Source organism: Nasonia vitripennis, chromosome 1 (genome assembly GCF_009193385.2).
Source record: "Nasonia vitripennis strain AsymCx chromosome 1, Nvit_psr_1.1, whole genome shotgun sequence".
Classification (NCBI taxonomy): domain Eukaryota; kingdom Metazoa; phylum Arthropoda; class Insecta; order Hymenoptera; family Pteromalidae; genus Nasonia; species Nasonia vitripennis.
This window is the reverse complement of record NC_045757.1, coordinates 3,155,938-3,178,773: the sequence shown is the minus strand read 5'-3', so window position 1 is coordinate 3,178,773 and position 22,836 is coordinate 3,155,938. Positions and strand designations below refer to the sequence as shown.

The 22,836-nt window shown below is 44.6% G+C and overlaps 6 protein-coding genes across 19 annotated transcripts in view; 3 read left to right on the top strand and 3 right to left on the bottom strand.

The window, feature by feature from the left end:
• Window positions 1–209: 209 nt before the first annotated feature.
• Window positions 210–2,263, top strand: LOC100123732 (intraflagellar transport protein 46 homolog). The gene is made up of 3 exons (XM_008204762.4): window positions 210–812; window positions 879–1,107; window positions 1,183–2,263. The coding sequence occupies exons 1-3, from the start codon at window positions 400–402 to the stop codon at window positions 1,546–1,548; spliced, it is 1,008 nt and encodes a 335-aa protein (XP_008202984.2). The 5' UTR covers window positions 210–399; the 3' UTR covers window positions 1,549–2,263.
• Window positions 1,583–11,661, bottom strand: LOC100123730. 3 transcript variants are annotated; one of them, XM_008204758.4, is made up of 13 exons: window positions 11,311–11,654; window positions 9,068–9,339; window positions 8,627–8,988; window positions 8,287–8,358; window positions 7,615–7,838; window positions 7,443–7,540; window positions 7,056–7,364; window positions 6,600–6,986; window positions 5,855–6,531; window positions 5,575–5,777; window positions 4,618–5,497; window positions 4,176–4,545; window positions 1,583–4,092 (listed from the first exon to the last, which is right to left on the bottom strand). In XM_008204758.4, the coding sequence occupies exons 2-13, from the start codon at window positions 9,215–9,217 to the stop codon at window positions 3,877–3,879; spliced, it is 3,948 nt and encodes a 1,315-aa protein (XP_008202980.1). In that variant the 5' UTR covers window positions 9,218–9,339; window positions 11,311–11,654; the 3' UTR covers window positions 1,583–3,876. The 3 variants fall into 3 exon arrangements, with proteins under 3 accessions (XP_008202980.1, XP_008202981.1, XP_008202982.1); XM_008204759.4 differs by having other exon boundaries at window positions 3,236–4,092; window positions 11,424–11,661; XM_008204760.4 differs by lacking the exon at window positions 8,287–8,358 and having other exon boundaries at window positions 3,236–4,092.
• A 526-nt stretch (window positions 11,662–12,187) lies between these two features.
• LOC100123726 (chloride channel 7) lies at window positions 12,188–16,009 on the top strand. Its single transcript, XM_003425530.5, has 11 exons — window positions 12,188–12,570; window positions 12,667–12,795; window positions 12,945–13,143; window positions 13,218–13,480; window positions 13,551–13,728; window positions 13,799–14,320; window positions 14,395–14,564; window positions 14,635–14,814; window positions 14,886–15,095; window positions 15,171–15,416; window positions 15,499–16,009. The coding sequence occupies exons 1-11, from the start codon at window positions 12,376–12,378 to the stop codon at window positions 15,679–15,681; spliced, it is 2,475 nt and encodes an 824-aa protein (XP_003425578.1). The 5' UTR covers window positions 12,188–12,375; the 3' UTR covers window positions 15,682–16,009.
• LOC107981042 (phosphatidylinositol N-acetylglucosaminyltransferase subunit Y) lies at window positions 15,974–18,540 on the bottom strand. 3 transcript variants are annotated; one of them, XM_031922318.1, is made up of 2 exons: window positions 18,404–18,540; window positions 15,974–16,176 (listed from the first exon to the last, which is right to left on the bottom strand). In XM_031922318.1, exon 2 carries the CDS (start codon window positions 16,147–16,149, stop codon window positions 16,036–16,038), a length of 114 nt encoding a protein of 37 aa, XP_031778178.1. In that variant the 5' UTR covers window positions 16,150–16,176; window positions 18,404–18,540; the 3' UTR covers window positions 15,974–16,035. The 3 variants fall into 3 exon arrangements, with proteins under 3 accessions (XP_031778178.1, XP_031778179.1, XP_031778180.1); XM_031922319.1 differs by lacking the exon at window positions 18,404–18,540 and adding an exon at window positions 17,281–17,391; XM_031922320.1 differs by lacking the exon at window positions 18,404–18,540 and adding an exon at window positions 16,256–16,393.
• LOC100679105 lies at window positions 17,732–21,336 on the top strand. Its single transcript, XM_008204755.4, has 3 exons — window positions 17,732–19,661; window positions 19,741–20,169; window positions 20,343–21,336. The coding sequence occupies exons 1-3, from the start codon at window positions 19,083–19,085 to the stop codon at window positions 20,562–20,564; spliced, it is 1,230 nt and encodes a 409-aa protein (XP_008202977.1). The 5' UTR covers window positions 17,732–19,082; the 3' UTR covers window positions 20,565–21,336.
• Window positions 21,337–21,457: 121 nt separating this feature from the next.
• The window catches only part of LOC100116868 (twitchin), a 51,033-nt gene continuing 49,654 nt past the window's right edge, over window positions 21,458–22,836 (bottom strand). For all 10 annotated transcript variants that reach the window (XM_031922307.2, XM_031922309.2, XM_016985031.3 and 7 more), the window contains 3 exons: window positions 22,479–22,805; window positions 22,286–22,399; window positions 21,458–22,201 (listed from right to left, as the gene is read on the bottom strand). In XM_031922307.2, the coding sequence (XP_031778167.1) occupies window positions 21,996–22,201; window positions 22,286–22,399; window positions 22,479–22,805 (647 nt within the window). In that variant the 3' untranslated portion in view covers window positions 21,458–21,995. The remainder of the gene's footprint in view (window positions 22,202–22,285; window positions 22,400–22,478; window positions 22,806–22,836) is intronic.

Sequence of the window (22,836 nt, the reverse complement as noted above, 5' to 3'; positions counted from 1 at the left end):
TCGATCGCAGCTGATGGAGTTTTGCCTGGACCGCCAAATTTAAATTGTCACTTGTTGAAAAGTGCACAATATACATGAAAGAAACTAATTCATAAAAGTAACAACGATAATCTATTTGATAAAAAATTTAATGAATCATTTCATAATATGCGGTCATTTAAAATGCTAAAGTATGCGTCTACTTGTCTACCCCCGAGTAACCATGGAAACTTTAAATCCCTCACAGTAGTACACAGAACTCGTACGGCAATACTTCGGTCAAAAATTCTTTTTGAAAAAAAAGCGAAAATAAGTAATTGTAATGTAAGACCAGCAAAAAATCGTAAAATATACTATCCAAAAGAACAAAAAAAAAAAAAAATCGAATCATGCAAAACAAGTGAATATCAAGTGCCAATTATGGATGTTGAAGACAGCAGCGAAGAGGAGCAGCGGACGCAGGACATAGCTGCCTTCACGAAGTTCGACGAGAGCATCGAGGTTCGCAACGCCGAGGAGATAAAGAGTCCAGTGAGCAGTCGTCGAGTTGCTAGCATGAAGCGCAGAGGATCGAAAAGCAAGGAGTCGAGCGCACCTCCCCAAACCGACGTTCGTTCGCCTCGTGCAACCGATTTCAGAAGGTACTCCGTCCCGGATGACTCGTTCAACAAATCCATGGGCCTTGACAGCGAGACGTCCGATAGCGAGGACAGCGAGGACATGGACGCCGAGAAGATGTCGAGGTTGAAGCTGTCCAACTACTACGACTCGAAGCAGTTTGAAGACCTGGAGGCGTCCACAGAAGTCAAGGAGCTGTTTCAAAACATCACGAGGTTAGCAGCGAATTAAACACTATTCTGTTTAGATCAAAGTGCACGTCGATTAATACGGGGTTACAGGTACACCCCGCAGAAGATCGAGTTGCAGTACAAACTGATCCCGTTCATCCCTGACTACATCCCAGCGGTGGGCGACATCGACGCTTTCCTCAAGGTACCACGACCCGACGGCGTTCCCGACCAAGTCGGTCTCACTGTTCTAGACGAACCTGCTGCCGAGCAGTCCGAACCGGCGGTTCTTCATCTACAGCTACGCAGCAGGAGTCGCAGCGCTGTCGGCGCTTCCAAGGTATATTCAACAAAAATCCTAACAAACGATTTTCAGTTTCACGTAACTTGTGCGGAATAACGAACGAAATTACAGACATCTGTGGTGAAACGACTCGAGGACGCATCGAAGCAGGGTAGGCTGATCGACAAGTGGATCGAGGACATGGGTCAACTGCACCGGAGCAAACATCCCCCAGCCGCTCAGCTGACCAACAAGTTCCCGGAGGTCGAAAGATTGCTACAGCCCTGGCCAGCTGAAATAGAGGAAAAACTCTACCTCGAACCCAGTGTCGATTTCGAGAAGCTCGACTGTGCTCTATTCCAGCTGATCGACCTCCTCTGCGCCATCCTCGACATACCCGTCTACGGCGCCAGCTCGCGCATCGAGTCGCTACACACACTCTTCGCCCTGTACACTGAAGTTCACAACGTCGACATACAGAGGATACACAACTTTTAAGAGGTTTTTTCATTGACACAAGCCAGTTTTTGCGTTCACATTCACGTTTAATAAGTAGAAAACTTAAGTATTTTAATACAATTTCAGCGGAAGTAAGGAGATAATAAGCGAACAATTATTGTTTTTTTTCTTTCGAGTCACAATAGTGTCCTTTTCTAACCTACGTTATAATATAGAAAAATTACAAAAAGTCGACTTTTTTCACAATAATAATAATAATAATAATAATAATAATAATAATAATAACAATAATAAGCGGCGTACGCAAGAGTCTTTTGTAAATAAACGTAATAGTTGACAAGAACTCAGGATTTGTGTGCTGCGGCCACGGTACGCTTAGCGCACTCGGTTAGTTTGTGAGCCTGTATAGTCGGTGTACAATAGTGTTAATTGTATAAGAAAACGAAAATAAAAAAATCAGACTGACTTTTCTCATGCATACTGGGGAGTAAATACTTTTTTGCTCCTAAAGTAATATATGAATACGTGTTTATATCATAGTTACACTTCCTAATAAAGATTTGCTTTCTTTTAAATACCTAACGCCTAGGACGCTTTATATTATAATATATATTTCATAACATCGTTGCCTAGATATCATAATTTTGATTTTTTTTTATACAGATCGTAGATGTTTTCTTTCTTTTCGCTAACCCGCATCTCTCGCTCTATCAACATCCCCGTGTCCATATTTATTTTCCTAAATCTTTGTTTTTATTTACCATCACTTTTGTTCTGTCTTTAAAATGACTTCACTGAGAAGCCGTTCGCATCGAAAGTTTATGACGTTAACAGTTTTTAATGTGTACCTTTGTTACTCGTTCAATTTATGGATGGAATCGTCAAGCAGATAAGTTTTTTTTTTAATGCAGATACAAATAATGTCAAAGTAGATCGAAACGTTTATTCGATGAAATAACAATGCAGACGAAATGAATAAGCGATTAACGTATTATAGATGTTCTCTTTGATAATTTCTTTCTCCCATAAATCCATCGCTTTGACTATCTTCTACTCATTTTCACACTTTCTTTGCATACTTTACAAAACTGTACAAAGTTAATCGATTTTGTATATGAACATCGACTTAAAGAATCAGAAAAGCGACTTTGGAGATATCGCGAAACTTAATAACTATATCGATACGAACTAATGTGGGTTGTTTTATCGTCTCGTTCTGTGATGCACTCGTAGCTATATCTCTTTTATTACACTCGATGTCTTTATTTCGTATTTTGTATATGCATATATAAAAAAAAAATTGATTAGTATGTATATTAGTGTGCTTTAACCTACTTTTTTAATCGTAACGATTTTATCGGAGATTCATTGAAGCGCATCTACATTCGCACTTGAAGCAGAATAATTAAGAGATTAAAATTTGCATAATCGCGAGCCAAGGTCGCGACTGGCTCGACCCTCTCATTAAGTGGAATAAAAATTTTGAATACATGTAATAATACTTCATATTATAGAACTTTTAAATTTGTACTGGAATTATATATTGTATAGATGGAATTGCGTTTAAAAACAAAAGTCATCAAAATCTTTATAAAAATTAAATGTAAAAATCGTCAAAATGAATAAACTTGAGATCATCATACCGTAAATTCATGTACGCGCTAAATAAAGGCAAAAGTTTCTGACTCACATTTACACTAGTTACAATCCTCAAAAGGGGCTTTGAGATTTATCCGCTTGCGCGTGTCATGCAAAAAGCTTTTAGAATAAATCAATTAAGCGTATTAATGACAGAGAGCAGTTTCCTTGTAATTTAAAATCTAGATGCCGCGGCAATGATGCGGCGCAATAACATTAGTATTAGTAGCTTTGTTCTTCTTTTTTATATATAATTAGATTAACAAATCATTATGTTGCAAATCTTCGCACGCAATTTCGCGCATGTCTATTTACAGTTTTACAGATTAGTACATCGTGCGCGATGTAAAGAAAGTCGAATTTCACGAATATAATCACTGAAATCTTGCTAGTGCCGGAATTTATTTCCACCGGGATTGTCTACATTTGATTCTCTACTTGTGGAATGCTCAATTCTATGCACTCATCTCAGACTTTTTGATGAGCTGTTGTTAATCCTATATAGCTTATGATGATTAGATCAAGAAAAGCTAGGTAATCAACAATAAAATGAGAAATGAAATCGAACGATGTGTCCCTTCTTCTCCGGCGCGTCAAAACCATACGAGCTTTTTACATGCACAATATAATAGTCGAAATCATAATATGAATAAAATATCAATTCCATTTTTCGTAGATGACCGCATTTCGAGGCGCAATATTAATGTTTAAGTAATCGTAGTTTTGGAGCTAGACTGTTGTTCCGTACGTACTGAACATGACTCGCGTACTGTCGGTATCGAGCGTCACGTCTTCCGGTGAGGCCAAATCTACTTTTATCGAGCCAGAGTTGTTACGGCGTCTAGCCATTCCACCGCCCCAGTTCGACAGCGTCCAGTGATACGTCTCAGTCTCTTTGTCATCGGCTGTGTCGTCTTCCTGCGCTTGCTGTGCTGCTTCTTCGATCTGAAACAACAAATACCCATTAACATTAGTCTAGAATATCATTTTTCGAATTTTAAAAGTAGTAATCAATCAAGCTATCGAACCTTATCGAGAGAAGCCTCGATGGAAATGGATGATTGCGAAGCAACGGAGTCGAAGCTGGAATCTCCTCCGCGATACCTGCCAACAACGACGCTCTCCATTGCCATTTCACCGGGCGACTCCTCAATAGCTCGAAGTATCTCCTGACAGATTTCCGAGTCAAGGGGAATCGGATCCTCGGTATCGCGGTTGTGTATCGTAACGGCAATGTGAGCTGGATGAGGAATTGGCAAAGGAATCATGAGTTTCTCCGCGCTGTAAGGGCGCATTTGACGCTTCCACGGCTGCCAGCGACCCTCGCCAGTACCTCCGCCGTTGTTTGTCATCGTTCGGCGACGGATCCTGGTTGACGTGAGCAATCCAATGGTGTCACTGTACAGATTCAAAGCGTTAGTATGCAAAAGTAACTTCGATTAAAAATGACGTACGTATGATTATCCTTACTTAGGCTTATCGGCTTTCCTACTGTTGTTCTGATTCTTGAACGTGGCTCGCGGATGGAAAGTCGTCACGGCTAGGTGTGGACTGTGTACTTGAATGTTGCCTCTCGGTGCATACACTGCACCAAGTAGATCAGGCCCGTTGACGCCACCGCCTAGCTCAGTGTTGTGTACCATATCTGTATACCTAGACAAGTTTACGGCAGGATGTGGCTCCAGTTTGAATTTGGTATCGGCGTCGTCGAGCGGTTGCAAAAAATCTAGACTAAAGATGTCGGCATACATCAGCCCAGCCAGACCAGCCCAATCACCCACTCCTAATCCTTTATTCTCCCAAAAGTCATCTTCGGGAGATGACATTCTGGAGAATACGTGAGTCGGATAGAATCGCTCGAGCATCAGGGCTGCTTGCTGGATGACCACTTTCAAGTCATAAGTCGACAACTTTATCTTGCTTCTAACCATGACGCCAAGCCCAGTTTGCAAATCCTTTCTGCGACGATCCAATTTTTCATGCAGAGCCGCTATCAAGTCTCTGGCTTCTTTTTCCAGAGACTTGTACGGTTCCTTCGTTTTTTCAAGAGTTGCCGCAAACGGACCGAAGCATGCCTCGACGAATTGAGTAAAGTCTCTTTGCGGTTGCGTGATAAGCCTCTCCATCTCCTGTTGAAAAGCCAGCAGTTCGTCCAGCTCGAGCTTCGCTTCAAAAGCAGCCAATGCTTGCTCTGGTCTGATCTGATAGTAGTAATCCGATGCTAAACCTGGACCCGCTATTCTTTTCACAACAAAACTGTCGCTCGCAGGAATACGACCCCGACTCTTTATTACCAAATGGAACATGATCGTGTCCCACATTACTCTAATCCAGTAACGTATCACAGCAACTGTAAATTGCGTAATGAAAATCAATTTATAAATCAATAAGAATATTGAAAATTTGTACTTGATAAATCGTATGTACCTGTTAATATCATAAATGAAACGAGAGGACACACTACCGCTGCGACAAGTAAGGCTGCTATAGGTTGTAAACAGCCTTGTATGCCTATATTCCAAACTAAAGCCTCTATCACGACTAGGTAACGATTTCGAGAGCTCTCCGGACTGTCCAGATCCATGATGAGGGCCATGAAAGCGTGGAGCGCCAAGGTTACCATCGGCATCCTGAAAGAGAAAATTCATTAAATTCTCCGAAAATTGAACCGATTACAAACAACAATAATAAAAAAACTTATACGAACCACATAAATGCAGTAAGAGCAATGAAAAGTGAAGCACAACTTATCAAAATGCAAGCCACTGGAAAGAGGAAGAGTATAACCATCGTGCCGAGCAGACCCTTGGCTCCGTAATTCCACAATCTGTTTATGTGTCTCGTCATTCCTTTGCCTATAAAACCTGTGTCAGGCTCCGTCTCAAAATGCGTCCGACTTTTACTGATGTGTCGCCAGAGTGTAGTGAGTCTCGAGTAGAGTGTCGGCGTCTGGGAAGATTTACGCGGGAAGAGGGTGCCGTTGAGCTGGCTAAGCTCGAGATCCGGAGTGAACGGATGCATGAGCAGAAGGGCTCGAAGCGAGACAGGACTACACCAAGGCAGAGCCACACCGAACAGGAACATGGCGTTCCAGGTCCAGCACCAGGTGCGCGACACGTAGTTTATCCATCGCCACATGGGCCACCTGGTAGTAGTAGTATGGACGATCTCTCTTTCGACAAAGAATACAGGCTGACTCGGATCCGCTCGAGGCGTCGTAATTGAGGTCGGAGTGTTGCTCAGTACCGTCGGTATGATTTCGGATTGGCCTTGAAAACTACGTTTAACTATCCAATTTCTGGGAAGCCATATCTGCGTCGGCCACTGGAAGCTCCTAGTTGGCGTCTTCACCTTTCTCAGCTCTTTCAGAAGTACTGGTTCTCTCTGGAGATAAAATTAAATTTTAGCAACTACTAGAACAAGAAATCGGACTGCAGAAAAAACAGACGAACCTCTCTCATAAAGGTGAGATCGCGGTTAAGGAAATAAAGCGTTTGCTGGAGATTTTGCTGGTTGCAAAGAGCAAGGGCTTCTTCGTGAGCGCTCCACTCGCACTCCTGAATAAATTTGGCTTCGGCCTCGCGCATTCGGTCACGCATCCAGGGTCCGATACGCGAGAGCACTGGGTGATCCCGCTCTATGCGCTCACGCAGTGCCTCTTTGGTGCGGGCAAGTTTACGTTGCACGTTCTCAACAGCTCGATGCATCAGGAGGACTGATTGCGCCTGCTGTATGAGAAGCTGAGGAATTCCCTCGCCCAGAGCAACGATGTCCGGGTGCGAGAGGATCGACGAGTAAACGCGCTGCAGGTACTCGCGCATCACAGCTTCGTTTACTTCCTACGAATGCGATACACCAGTTGGGAATACGTTTTTTTTCAGTACACGATACTTTAGTAGATTACCAACCCTCTCAATCTCCTCATCGGACTTCTTCTGCGCTCTCAGCTCGGAGATGAGCTTCTCCCGGAAGTGGAGGAACCATCCTCTGGTCTCCCTCTCGAGTATGACAATGAGAGTCGGCAAGGCTTTCCTGATGATGGCTCGGTTGAAAAGGCGTAGATCAACGGCGGCACCTCCGGGCGTACCGAAGACGAAGGGCACAGGCACCGGTAGCATCTGGGATTCGCGTTCTACCTCGAACTTCTCCATTGTCGCGCGCTGCAACTGTCGGCGGATGAATCCACAGAGAAGCTCTAGCGAGTCCTCGTACTCGGGCTGATGAAGAGGGTTCGAAGATCAATAATAATTCATAAAATCTAAGGTATTTCAAATTCATAGATTATAATTACACACCCTGCAGACTAGTTCGGCAACGAGGTATCTGCATCGTTCCTCGCTAATTTTGGCATCCAGATTTTGTGCCTGCAGAGAGGGCACTCCGATTGTGATATCTGAAGGAACAGAGCTTTTGTTGTATATTTGTCTCAGAATTATACGAAGAAAAAAAGAATCAGAAAAAGCGTACCGAGCAGTCTAAGCAGACCAGTGAGCAAAGCCTTGAGTGACTCGGAGACGCTGAAGCAGTGCGAGACAAGCCGACCCTTAGCCGTGACGACGATGAATCTTGTGGCCAGCGCGAGATCTTTCAACAGGGCATCGCGACGTCGATCCCTACCGCGCTGAAGCAGTCCACTCAGCCGCCAGCGATGAGTCTGACCCGCAAAGTTTATCGAATCCACCTCGAATTCCCTGGAAAATTGAACTCGAAGCTCAGATAGCTGCTCGTAAACGTTTCACGCTTGAAGGATCGCAAAATTACAGTAAAAAGAAGAGAAAGAAATAATCGTTATCAGCTACCGTACAAACTATAGACATATATATATCGCGCATATCCTATATATCGCGGACATCAATATCTATGAATCAAGCTTCTATTTATGGACGAACATACTGGCATGCCGTAAATCATATAATAAAATTAAACGAGCACATTATTAAAGAACTATGTGTGCGCATAATTTACAATCCGACTTTTCGTACGATATCTTCGCAAGAATCAAAAGTCCGAGTGTAAATTGTTAGACGTGAACTAAATAAATTCGTCATCAGCGGTGTATCGAGGAACGGCGGAGGGGTGAACACAGGAATAACGGAGGATAACGGACGACGAGTGGTCGTGTGTGTGTGTGTGACATACCCGCATCTGCGAATGCTTTCCAACTGAGTGGCATTCAGCTTCTTCGGCTTTCCGTACTTATCCTTGTGCAAGCTTTACAGAAATCGTTACAAAACACATCAGACAGCTCGCTTTATGTAGTAAACTATGTACGCATAATAATTGTATGTATAGAAAAAAAGACTATGCAGTACAGAGTATATAGTAAATCAGAATCTAAGTAGAATCTATGGTACGTATACCCTGCTGAGATGAGTCAACTATACAAGCGCGCTTATAGAGAAAAAGTTCTGTGCAGTCGTAATTGATATAATGAGTAAATAGATCTACGAATCGCAGCGTGTCCAGCAAACGAACTAACCCTCTCTCGCGAATGCTCTCGAGTTGTTTGTTGGTGAGTCGTCGAGGTTCGCCCTTGCTGTCGACGGCGACGGCGTCGAGTTCATCGAAGCTCGGAGCGACGAACATGTCCCTGAGGTGGTACTGCTGGTGTTTCTTACGGGCGAGACTGTCCTCTGCTTGCTGCTGGGGGTTGTTCGAGCCCGGAGCTCCGGAAGTGGCGGTCGCCGAATTGCTGGTAGAAAGACTGGGCGGCAAGACGATGGGGAAGGTCTTCCAGTGGTAGAGGAACTGCTGGGCCACCTCCTTGATACTGTGCACCAGAGCCTCCACCTCCGCTGGGGCGCCGCGCAGGTGCCTACAGTCGAACTCGACCGGCTCTTTCTGAAATTCGGATTAACGTATAATCATAGTGTCACCGCAGTAGATTAGAAAAAAAATCGTTGAGTTATTCGAAACTCACCTCGGGCTGAAAAGCGGCATCCTGGTTGATCCGATGGCTGTAAGACTGCAGCGGTCCAAAGGCCGTCTGCAAGCCGCCGTCCCCGGAGTTGTTACCCGCGGCGGCGTTGGCCGAGCTGTTGTTGAGATTGTGTGGCATGGCTCGCCGCATCAGTAGACTCCGGGGTGGTTGGGGTCAGCTGCCCCTAACCGCCACAATCTCCTCATAGACCATACTGCTCGTCGCTACCATAATCTCCTCGGCTCATCACTCACGGCCAGCGGCAGCAACACCTGCAACACACACACACATAAGTAATCGATCGTTGCACGCTCTTGAATTTCGTAACTGGGCTACGACACGCCACTATACTTCTGACCTACTTAAGTCGCTCGCGCTCTCGACTTAACCTCAAAACCCTTAACGAGAGCTTGCACACAGGATTTTATGCATAATAGCTGCTTATAAATAGTCTCTCTCGCTCGTTCATTCAGCGGAGATTTTCTTTGAGCTCATTGATGCGCTTGGAATTTCGAATGTGCGCGCGGAGCTTTAGCATATACAGTGCGGGTCTTTGTCCGCGCGCGGAGCTTTTTCACTGCGTATGCGCTCTATTAATAAGCAGCGAAACGTGTTTGAGTGCATAAGGCTCCGCTGCGCACGGCGAACCCTCTCGATATGCCTTGTGCGTCGGGTGGGTATCACGAGAGCTTGTTATTGTAATCTCAAAATATAACTTGGATCAATTGTCAGCCTCTGCAAGCTCGAGGCATATAGAGATTCATCAACTAGCAATTTTTCTGTTTTGAAGATAAGAAAAAAATATTGCAAAGAATCGTAATTCCTCAAAGCTATAAACCATAAAATCCCAAGAATCGAAAATCCACGTCGTCATACGCCTCGAATAGCCAGAAGAGAAGCGGCGTCTCTCCGAATGAAAAGGCACGCGCGAGAAAAGTCTGTGATTCAGCACGACGATCGCAGATTAGACCTCCTCCACTCTTTCTCTCTCTCTCTCTCTCTCTCTCTCTTCATCCGTATATACGTTATGCAGCTGCGCGCGAGAGGTCGACGACGCCGCCGCTTTCAATTCGCCGCTGACGGTATTTTTACTCCCTCTCTATACTACCCAGCCGTCATCGGAGCTTGCGCTTATCTCCGATGTGAAAAAGCTCTGCCCCCCCCCCCCCAGCGTTTCCCTTTAAATAGTACTTGCGTTGTGCGTATACGCGTACACGAACCGCGTTACAGAGCAGAGTTTACAAACACAAAAGGAGAGCGCGGAAATAGCTCGGCTTTCTTTCCGCCGAGAGAGAGAAGCTTGTGCAACGTATCGTCTTCCAAGCGTCACGAGCATATGTGTGGACGTATAGAGGACATGCAAATCAGCATCGGAGTGCAGTCCTTTGGCGCCTTGAACTTGCACTATTATCGCCGTCCGATGGCGTGTGCCACCGGCTCCTCTAACATTGAAACACTAACGGTATAAGTCGTCCTGTGCGCTAAATGTATTCGCGCGCGCCAATATATCGATTCGCTGGTATATAGTCCCTTTTATACATTTCACGCCGCTTACTCATAACGTGTCTCTTTGAAAAAGACTCGACTCCGCTTTCGTTCCATTCAGCAACTTTCGCCTTGTGCATAAAACACACTTTACGCGGGAGAAGAGGCGTTAAAAATGTGTCAGGTGCAGCGCGCGAGTAACCCATTTGCATATCGATTTATCGGCGGACGAGAGCAGAGAGAAAGAAAAAAAAAACGATTACGATTTATACTATATACCGCGCATAAATGAGACATTAATCGTCGCTCCGCACGCTATACCTCCTGAATGCATTAACGAAACTACAAGGGAAGCGGCTACTCGAGCTCGTTACGGGACAATTGACGCCGCCGAGTGTATGGCATGCGATCCGCCCAACTGCGATGTCCGTCGCTCTCGCGCAAGATTCATTGACATATACACACACGACTGAGCGAGAGAGAGAGAGAGAGAAAAGAAGACGCGTCCATACACGCACAGAGCAGAGCAGCATCCGAAAGGGGGATGGCGAGTTTCTGGGTCATTCCACGCGTCGCTTCTCCGCTATATGTCTTCTCTCTCTCTCTCTTTCTCTCAGCTGACGAAGGATTTTTCCAGGAATCCTGTAAACCACTCGCTCGTCGCTTCTTTGTGTACACCTTACGCGCGTATAACCTCCCTCGCCCCCTTCCGCAGCCTAACGCGATGTCACAGGAATTTCGTGCACGCGTATACTCACTCGTCCGGAGAGTCGGGAGGTGTCTCCTCTCCTCTTCGGGGAGGATTAAGTAATCGTCTCGACTGCAGAGATCTCGTTTTGCGCTTAATACACGGCACTGAGTGTCTACTCACTGCGTTGGCAGCTTAATACGCGCAGACGGACAATTCTCTGGGGGATAACGACTCCGCGAGAGGAAGACTCCTAGCCGAAACTGACTCCTGATGAGCTGCTGCTGCTCTGCAGCACACCCCTGCCCGCTGCCTGTACACACACTTCTATCGCGCGATATATAGACAGCTGCGGAAGGAATGTGGAATATTTTTCTCGCGCCTGCAAGGGAACGAGAGGAACGCGAGTTGGTTATATATAGGAATGGCGGGAGGTTTGAAATTCAGAGTCGAGAGTGTTTTTTTTTTCTTTAGGCGTCGTCTGCTGATTTGTTATCTCTGATGTATTAGCGTTTTAGCAGACGATATGTTTTGAGAGCGCGTGATCGTCTTATATATTTCAGTTGTTTGGGACTATGCGGGAAGGATGATCGCGTAGATTACTGTGAGTTTTGAAATATACTCTGTTATGAGAATTTAGATTAGATATACGACCTCTAAAAGCAGATCATTGTAGCACCTATACACGTCGTAGCTCATTCAAAAGTGAGCTGCATTCATGATATATCAGTCAACTGTGACTCTTGGGCCAGGTTCAAAAGAAACAATCACAGAGAGAGAGAGAGAGAGAGAGAGAGAGAGAGAGAGAGAGAGAGAGAGAGAGAGAGAGAGAGAGCGAATGCATTATCTCATATGCTCTGCGAGCTCTACTCCGAAAAGGCCGTGAAAGCATATCACGTGACGCGACGATCTAGCCTCGCCTGACAGCTGTGCACTGCGCATGACGTGTTTGCGTATTTCCCAAGTGTATATTAGTAGCATTCTTGCGTAGCGCGCAGACAGTGATTGTCGCCGTTGTCGTCGTCGTCGTCGCGCGATAATAACAATAACGACGACGAAGTTCCTCGTGGTGATATGACAGTGTCGCGGTCAACGGTAAACTCGACGACGACACAAGTGCGGATACGAGTCAAGGATGACGACTGACCCATCGGCTCACGTCAACGTCCTCATCAACGCGAGCGTCAGCAACATCAGTCTCACTGACGCAGCCAACGTAACCGAGGAGGAAGATGACAAGCGACTGCTCAGGCCCAGGAGTCTGGCCAGTACAGCGAGGAACAACTTCCCCTCCTACTCCAACGAGGACGTAAGCGTGAGGAGGTTTCGTGTGAGTATACGCGGTAGCTGATGACACTTGTTGATACGGACGGTTTTTCGTTTCTTTGTTATCGAGAGCCTTGATTGCGATCGATTTTTTTCCCAGAATAACGACTTCACGGGCAGCAATACCTTCCGGAATGTCATCGATTGTGTGTCGGTCCGCCAATCGATCAGATTTAATCCGGATCAGGTCAGCCCTGGGGCTACCAACTTTTTGTCCAGCAAATACGAGGTATGTATATGCGCGCATTTTTTTTGGATTTTCTGTAGGCTTACTCATTTCTTATCAGCAACGATGACTCAATTGGAGCAACAACTGTAACATTATGCACGTACCACTTATTGGTGTAGCTGATAATGCAATGTGGTCTCTTATTACAGAGTCTCGATTATGACCCATGCGAGAACAATCTCCTGCAAGATGAGGAGAGGAAAAAGGGTTACAAGTTTGTGGTGAAGAAGAATATTGCCAGGTGGTTTATTTTTCTAGTTATAGGAATATTCACGGCTTTGATAGCTAGCTTCATAGATATTTCCATCGAGCAATTGTCCAAGCTGAAGTATGGCTATCTAACAAAACGTATGAACTGCTTTCTTCTGTAGTGGCGTATCTATTAGTTGAAAATTCTTGACTTTATAATTTTATTATTGCAGTTGTTGATGGCTGTGTGGACACTGATACAGGTAGCTGTTTGTGGATTCCCTATGTGACATGGGTTGCCTTCAACATGATCCCAGTCTTCATTGGCGCAGTATTAGTTACATACATAGAGCCTGTAGCCGGTGGAAGTGGAATTCCACAGGTCAAGTGCTACTTAAATGGAGTCAAGGTCCCTCGAGTTGTGAGGATAAAAACATTGGCTGTCAAAATTTTTGGAGTAATCACAACAGTAGTGGGGGGACTTGCTGCTGGAAAGGTAAGCTGAAAGATTACCATTTTTTATAATTAAAAGTGCTCTTTCTTTTGCTAAACTACTGATATTTCAGGAAGGACCCATGATACATGCTGGTGCAGTAGTAGCAGCTGGTATTTCTCAGGGAAAAAGCACGACATTTAAGAGGGATTTAGGAATGTTCAAATACTTCAGAGAGGATCACGAAAAAAGAGACTTTGTATCTGGTGGTGCAGCTGCTGGTGTGGCTGCTGCCTTTGGGGCACCTATAGGTATGCAAATCTTAACTTCAATTCAAGAGATCGAAAGTAAGGTAATCTAGACACTACTTTTCTTTTTCAGGCGGCGTGTTGTTTGCTATCGAAGAAGGCACGAGCTTTTTTAACCAAAGCTTGACTTGGAGAACTTTTCTAGCCTGCATGATCTCAACCTTTACTCTTAACGTTGTCTTGAGCGCCTATCATGGACACCCGGGAGATTTGTCATATCCGGGCTTGCTCAATTTAGGAAAATTTGATACTATATGCTATCAAGTCTACGAAATCCCGTTGTTCATGATGATGGGAACTATTGGAGGACTGCTTGGCGCGCTGTGGAATCACATAAATTACAAAATCATGTTCTTTCGCAAGAAGTACATCCAACATGATTGGATGAAAGTAGTCGAAGCGTTGTGCGTGGCTATGATGAGTGCCACCATGGGTTTTTTGATGATGTTTTACATCGACGATTGTAAGACAGCAAGTGCCGGAGTCACTGAATTTCCCAAGTTGTCATGTAAAAATGGCTCGTACAGTGCCGTTGCGGCGCTGTGGTTCCAGACTCCGGAAAGTAGTGTTCGCTCATTGTTTCACGATCCATCAGGTACTTTTAGCATTTTCTTGAGAACAAATTATCGATGTATCATAGAATACTGATCGCTTACTTATTTTTCACAGGTTCCCACAGCGATGTAACGTTAGCAGTATTCGTAATTTTATATTTTATCTTAGCCGTATTCACGTTTGGCCTATCCATGTCCGGCGGACTTTTTATTCCGTCTTTACTCATTGGAGCAGCTTGGGGTCGTCTGATCGGCTCTGGCCTAGCTAGAATATGTCCTCACTGCGTAAGTCTACCTATTTAAACTTTTCTACGTTTTTTGCTTTGGAAATAAAAAATTTTAATTTAACTTCTAGGCATTTGTTGATCCCGGAAAATATGCACTGCTGGGAGCTGCTGCTCAATTAGGCGGAGTCGTAAGAATGACAATAAGTTTGACAGCTATTCTAATTGAGTCTACTCAAGGTATATCATTCGGTCTGCCAGTGATCATAGTTCTAATTACGGCCAAATGGGTCGGCGACTTTTTCAATGAGGTAAGAACTATTCGTATTGATAAATGAATCTAGCAAAGTTTCATTTTCATCTAAATGGGCCTTGCTTTTAGGGAATATACGATATTCACATACAAATGGCGGGAGTGCCTCTTCTTCCCTGGGAGGCTCCTCCGTTATCCAACAACATTTACGCCAGCGAAATAATGAGCCATCCCGTGGTCACACTGAAAAGTACAGAGAACGTGGGTCACGTCGTGGAGATGCTCAAGTGCGTTAGTTTCAACGGCTTTCCCGTCGTCGACCCTCCCTGGGGAGATCAGGTGATTAATTTGTGCAATAAACTCGTTAACATAATCAAGGTATCAGCTTGACTAAAGGAAACCTTTGTATTATAGGAGGAAATCAATTGCTACGGCCGACTTCGTGGAATGATTCTGCGATCACAGCTGATAGTACTCTTACAGAATAAGATTTTCAATGAATACTCAGAATTTTGGGATAAGGATCTGTCTATCAAGATATTCAGAAACGAATATCCAAGATACCCGACCATCGAAGACATCAGCATCACAGATGAGGAAAAGACGTTCACGATGGATCTAAGACCCATCATGAATCCGTCGCCCTACACTTTAAAGCATGTAAGTTCTCGTTACCTGCTTCTTATGCAACCAAAAGAAGAGACATAGACTAAACGTTCTAAGCTCGTATTTGAATTTACAGTCTGCCACACTACCAAGAGCATTTAGATTGTTCAGAGCCCTGGGTCTCCGTCACTTACCAGTGGTCAACGACACCAACGAAGTCATCGGTATGATCACGCGCAAAGACGTGGCGAGATACCGTATCTGGAAACACCAAGGACGCATGGGTCTCGACGAGCTGTCCATAACAAACAAACTCTAGGCCAAAAACTTTTTTACGTACAAATGACCAATATTGATATTCTCAAACAAGCTCCTGAAGAGATTTGAGAGACGAAGCCAAGCTTATATATCGAGAGCACAAGATAAAAATAATGTAAATAATTGTTTTTTCGTATATTTAATTTAGCGAATAATTCAACGAGGCTACTTCGAAAGCAGTCTGCGATATAGCGTCTCGATGACGATCGTCTTTCCTCCAGATCTATAATATTTTTTTAACAAAGACGACGATATGTTTATACTAATGGTGCGCAAAGAAGGAAAAACTCGTATTTAAAAAAATAAAAATACTGTCTTTATTTACACAACAACGAGTCGTTCGTACACCTGACACTCAGTTATTCACAAATAGCTGCCATCCGAGCCAGGACCACAGTCTGAAGAACAGGTAGACGGGGATAAGCGCCAGAGCAAGCAGGAAGTAGTACTGGTAAGTCGAGATCTGCATCGTGTCTCCCCGTAAACACACGGCAACCTGGAGCAGAAAGTAAACAAATGCATCAACGCGCGAGAGTATAAAGAGTGAACGGGAAAGCAGACACGCGCGTACGTACACCTCCTCCTTCTCTCTGGCAATTAATCGCGCGGCTGTCGCTATTTCGGGAGTGAATCACCTTGATGAGGAGGGGAGGAGTCGCGAAAGAGCAAGTGTTCGCGTGCGACACAATCTTCGAGCGCCACGGCTTGTGTACACTTGTGCGTGGCTCTTAACGCGTTTCGCTATACTTTCTAACTTTTCTTTCGAACGACGGAACGTTTGATCGGTATTAGAGATCGGCTATACTCTCAACGCAATGCGATACACGCACAAGTCGAAGATCTACGGCGCATGCGTAGTTCGCGAATTTTTCGACCGCGCCGGGAGAGGTGTGTGTAACGGAGTGTGATCCGTCGGAGATTAAAGAATCGATTAGCTCAGACGATTAGCGGACCGATAACGGCTCAGTTGTAGTCCGATACACTTGTCTGCCATGGACGGCGAGAGCATCGTTATCACGAAGGTACGTGTCAGGAAAAGTTTAAATTTGAAAAGAGTACTTTGAAAAAGAATCAATTTTTTTTAAATAATAAAAAATCGGTGCGTATAGAAATCGTCGTCGCGATCGCGAAGCAGTCGACCCCGGGAAGAGACCGAAGAGGAAGCGATAATCCGGAGATTCCAGGACGCGCAGCGCATGGCGCGCTTTCGCGCTCGTAAGAAAAAGGCCCTCGAGGACCTTCAACAGCAGCAACAGGCTGCTATTGAAACCGCTGCAAAGTCGGCTGGAGAGTCAGGTAGTATATATATATATATATATATGTATGCTTTAATGTTGTTTCTGGAGGAGACATCAGGACTTTGACGCGGATGTATCGATTGCTGACTTAGGAGTAATTCGTTTGTCGAGGAAAGTTTGAAAATTGATTCTTATCAAGTGACTCGCGGTTTTAGGAAAAATAGTGCCTCGAGCTTGAAACAGTTAATTATCTTTCGACTCAAATTCAATTTTTCACACTCTAACCATTTCCATCGATCCGTCCGAATCAAAGCTTGGGAAAAGGAGTAGCAACGACGCCTAATAAGGACGATGATTCTCACATTTGTCCATAAAGAGCCAGAGAGCAGATTGAGCCCAACCGAGAGTCAGTCAATGCAGCTGGAGTCGACGACGCGGAAGAATAACAAGTACGCGCAGCTGCTGGCGGTAATCGAGCGACTTGGCCGAGACGTCAGACTGTCCTACGCGGGTAGACGAAGCTCCGCCGAACGACTCAAGTCCGGAATCGGACGCGCGAGGACACTCGTACGCGATTGCCTTATCGAGACTAGGCTCAACTTGAGATAGCGCGAGTGTGTGTATAGAAGTATAACTTGTAACTTTTTCTTACTGACTGAGAACTGCTTTGTTCGAGATTATTCGCAGGAAAATTTTTGTCACCCCAATTTAACTGATATTTAACGATAATCCTAGGCAGTATAAGCACAGAGCAATTATTTTATCTCGAGTGTGATTGATTAAATAATTAACACGATCCATAGCTGCCGAAAATAATACGCATACGATATATATATAAAAATAGCGACTTTCAATAAACGCACTATACCTATTTTCATTCCCCCTCGCATATACATATCTCGTCACTAAGCATCGGAATATCGAGCAGTAGCCGCCCGAACGAAAAAAAAAAAAAAAAAAAAAAAAAACCCTCTCCCATACCTATAGCGGCACAAAGCCGGAAGAGACGCGCAGAAGCAGACTCGCGGGATTCGCGAATAAGAAAAGAATAAGAAGCTCAGGTACAAACACACACTCGCATAACCTCGAAACAGCAGTGGGGGAAAAGCGAGCGCGAGTATAGCCAATAGATATCGGCGTAACCTCCTACGCGCTCTCTCTCCCGATATCGCGCATGTGTGAACCGCGTATACGTGCATGTGATACGTATATGCACACATCGCGCGAGAGAGCGAGAGAGAGAAGTAAGGCGCCGCCGCGCGCGCACGCAGTCGTCGAAGACGCGATCGGAGAAGGAGTAGAGAAAGAGAGAGAGAGAAAGTTCCGCCGCCGCCGCCGCGATTCCAGAGGAAGGGGTTATGGTCAATAAACGCCGCCGCCGATGCCGCAGAGGGAGCAGCCACCTCAAGACGACGACGCGGCGACCTATCGCCTTTGGATATCGGCTCCGATAACCGCTCGCGCGCTTGACGCTTTTCCTCTTACCTCAAGATTTTATAGGACCGGCTATCACCTCTCGACGCCGGTGTGTTTCTCCTACGCGTAATACACGTCACAGTGGCGGCTGGATACTCAGCTGTAAGCTCGTCTTATCTTCTTTCTCGGCAGCTGTGCGTCAATGAGTGCTGCTCCAGAAGTTTACTTGTGCACGTAACGTTATACGCCATCGCGGCAGCCGCGTAGAGAGAGAGAGAGAGAGAGAGAGAGACGATAGCCATTGTTGTGTTCGCCGAGCGTGAGGGGGCGCACGTTCACCGTTTGAAAAAAATCGCGGCGACGCTGCAGTAGGACATTAGATTAGGTGCAGTTATTACACTGCATACGGTACTGCTGACGCTGTCCCTGCAGCGCAGGTGGTTCACCGCCGCCGTCGCTCTCTTGTACATACACATACTCGAGGGACTATAATTAGTTTACGTGTATATGTTGTGTTTACTGCTCAGCCGATTGTAGTGTGGGAAAGATGAGCAGTTTCGCTGTTGACAATCGCACGGCTGATAAGAGCCTGGATGCTTCGACTCTGGAGCAAACAGAGAGCCTTATCTCCAAGAGGTAACAAGTTGCTCGTGTACCCTCCTTCCTTGGCTATTGTTCGCCGAGAGTTGAGCTGTGAATAGCGCAGGTGAATTGTATTACTGGACAAACGACAACACAGCTGGACTCGATGTCAGAAACAGTGGAGGAGCGTAACCTCAGGCTTTACCTGGAGAGAATGAAGAATTCCAGGAGTAAGGAGTCTGAGGAGCAAGTGGCCCTCAGGAGGATGCAGGAGGCTCAGAGGATGGCCAGGCATAGAGCCAAGAAGAAGCGCTGCCTGGACGAGAATCTGGCTAGGGAAATATCCAAGATTGCGGAGCTCTCCAAGATGCCTGACGCCACTACTATTGCAGAGATGTCAGAGCTGAACATGAACAAGATATCAGCCGAGCTCAAGCAGATGATGGAGAGAGGCAAGGTGCCAGAGCACATAGTTCAGATGGCACAGTTGGCTGAATTTAGCAAGATGTCGGAGATCAACAAGATGTCACAGGACATGGCCAAACGCTACGAGATGGAGAAGATAGCCGAGTATACCAAGAATAACGAGTACATGAAGATGCAGATGCAGATGACGGAGCTGGCTAAGATGAACGAGATGATGAAGATGTCGGAAATGGCAAAGTACTCGGATATTTCCAAAATGAACGAAATTGTCAAAATGAATGAGATGATGAAGATGTCTCAGATGGCAAAAATGAACGAGGTATGTAAACTGTTTATTGAATTATACTATATTTTCAGTGCTCTAAAATAATCTTTTTTTTTTTTTTCTATTCTTCTAGATGGCGAAAATTAGTGAAGTCCAGAGAATGAATGAAATCGCAAAGTTGAACGAGATGGTCAAAATGACAGAGATGGCCAAGTACAATGACATCACCAAGCTGAACGAAATAGCTCAGATCAATGAAATGGCAAAGGAGATAGCCAAAATGAACGAGAAGACAAAGATGAACGAGATGATAAAAATGGCAAACATGCAGAATGACATAACTAAGATGCCAGAGTATTCAAAAATGGCAGAAATGGCGAAGCTGACAGAGCTAGCCAAGCTAAATGAAATCACTATAACAAAACTGAGCGATCCTCCTCAGTCGCAATCCCAGCAACAGCAGCCTCAGCCTCAGCAAAAGGTGCAGGAAATTCCAAGGATTCCAGAACCTGTCATCACTGTGCCAAACCCAAGGAATCTGCAGAACGTGCAGACAGTCCAGGTAAAATAATTGTTTATTTAAAACTCGCAAACTATCCGCTTCTACCGTTAACCTACATCGTCAACCTGCATCCAGCCCTTCACCAATAAACTCCCTCGCCACAAAGAACCCCGCCTAAATCCGAGTACAAGATTATCATTAAAGAGCACGTCTTGTGTTGATTATCTGTAAAGGTAGCACAGGCCAGCCCGTCGAGTTCTATAAATTTTCCAACAGTGCCTGGTCAAGGCAAGTACACTCAGCTGCTTGTCATAATCGAGGAACTTGGCAGAGACATACGTCTCTCGTACGCTGGCAGCCGCAGTGCAGCAGAGCGCCTTAAAATGGGAATTCAGCATGCCAGGATCCTCGTACGCGAGTGCTTGCTGGAGACGGAACACAATGCGAGACAATGATCTGCCACTACAATTAGTGATCACTATTTTCTAGAGCATTATTTTTTTTTACACAGAAAAATAAGAAAAAAAATCGCGCTGATGAACTCGGTATGTCTGGTACAATGGTATTTTGCAGGGAACGCCTTATTCTCCGCAAAGATAGAATCTCCCTGGGACTAGATATATTTTCTACTGCAGGTTCTCGAATTATTATTTTTGAGAGGGTAAATTTAATACGGGCGTAAGGTATTCTAAATTTAAGCAGAAAAAGAAATAAATAATGAACTATAGCACACTTTAGTTGTCAATACTGCTCGAGGTATATTTTTATATGGCAGCTGCTGAACTACTTTGGAAGAGAAGAGAAGGAATTATCGTTTGTTGTATACAAGAAGCACACGGCTTATATATATATATCGGACGTTGCAAACAAATTTTATAGCTAGAGAAAGGAAACGTCACGTGTCTCTAATCTTTGCGGAAAAGAAAAATCTCAAAGACTGCGACTATAGCTTTTGAGCGCTAGTGCGAGTTCGATATGAAAGAAAATTGAGCGCTTTTCCCGATGAAAGGAAGAAAATTAAACAGGTTATACTTGAATCCTTTTTTTTTATGAATATCGATGTATGGAATTCATTTAATGGTTATACATGCATGTGTTAATTAAGTAAGAATTATCATGCGTTCGTCACAGTTTTCACAATCAAAAAACGCAGAACAAAAAATAAAGAAAAGAATTGTACCTACTAGGGCTAGACAAATATAATAGGGTATTTCAGTAAATAAAGTACCAATTTTGTATCAAAATTTATTTCCTGAATCTTATATTATTCATCATCATCATCCCTGTAAAAAAAAGAGTTTGTCAATTTATCAGGTATAATAATAATAACGACGACACAGAGGGGCGATTATTATTTTTTCATAGTTTTATTTTTATTATATAATGTAACACATCATTCGTTTCTTTTTTTATTCGATCGACGGCGCAACAACGGAGCATAAAATCATAGTTACAGCAAATACATATCCCAGAAAGCGGTTTTACATTAGAACGTATAGTGAAAAAAAGAAAAACGAAAACACAGAAGAAAAAGAAAACGAGTTTTTATTATTTATATTACACTTATTAAACTTCGCGTCGTGTTTCCGAGCGTTTAATAGAATTATGTATTAAACAAATTGTCCGTTGCCGCCGCCGCCAACGAGTCACACACGTGCGCAATATCTTTAAGAGGCGTCGATGTCCAACTTTTTTTTGCGTGTATAATTTATATGATGATCTTTCTTTTGCATATTATAATTTATATTTATATTTTATATATAAAAAACACAGTGTCCAGAGTTGGCGTGTCTAACATTGTATACGTGCGCACGACGCGTACAATGTCCCATCAGCGGAGTCATAATATATACGTATATTGCGTGATAATATCATCGTAGTTTAGCTCAGACACTTTCGTTCGGCGGGATGACGTTTATTGAAAATGCCGCGTTCGTCTCGCCCTTCTTGCCGACCGCTTGTACAGTGTACTGTCCAATGTCCTCCGCTGTAGTCGCCTTCACGCCGAACCTGAAGCTGCTGTCGCCGTCTTTGCTGAACCGGTATCTGCTACTCTTTTCGTCTATTGGTTTACCGTCCTTCAGCCACGTTACTGTTTTTCGCAAAAAGTCACGAGCGATTAGTTTTCCCATTTATTTATATTTCCTGTAATTTTTATTATGAAATATAATCTTACCTTTGAGAGGCGCCTCGTCGAATTTGCACGACACATTGACGGCTTCTCCTTCCGTTACCGTCGCCGACTGCGGGAATGTCTTGAACACCGGGCTCTTGGGTTCTTCGTTTGGAACTGCGGAATTCAAACGTGACGTTATACGTTGACTCGTTCATTTTTTCATCTCGTATAAATAAAGAAGCGTTAGACGTACCGAGAACGTTGAGCGTACAAGACGAGAAACTTTCGCCTGCGTCATTGAACGCCTCACATGTGTAGGTGCCGCAATCCTCGGGGAAGATTTCGGCAATGATGAGTTTGTGGATGTTGGCTTCGCTGGTATACTGGAAGTCCTTGCTCGGTTTGATCTCTTTGTTGTTGTGCAGCCAAACGACGTCGAATTTGTTGGCTCCGATGATGCGGCAGCTCAGCGTCACCGCGTCACCGTCGGTCACCGCCGAACTCTTCACGTGGTCGACTATCTGCGGGGCGTGATCTTTCTCCTCGGTCTTGGGCGCTGGGGCTGGTGCCTTTTCCACCGCTGTAAACCGTCGCAATTCGTCGTTGAATAT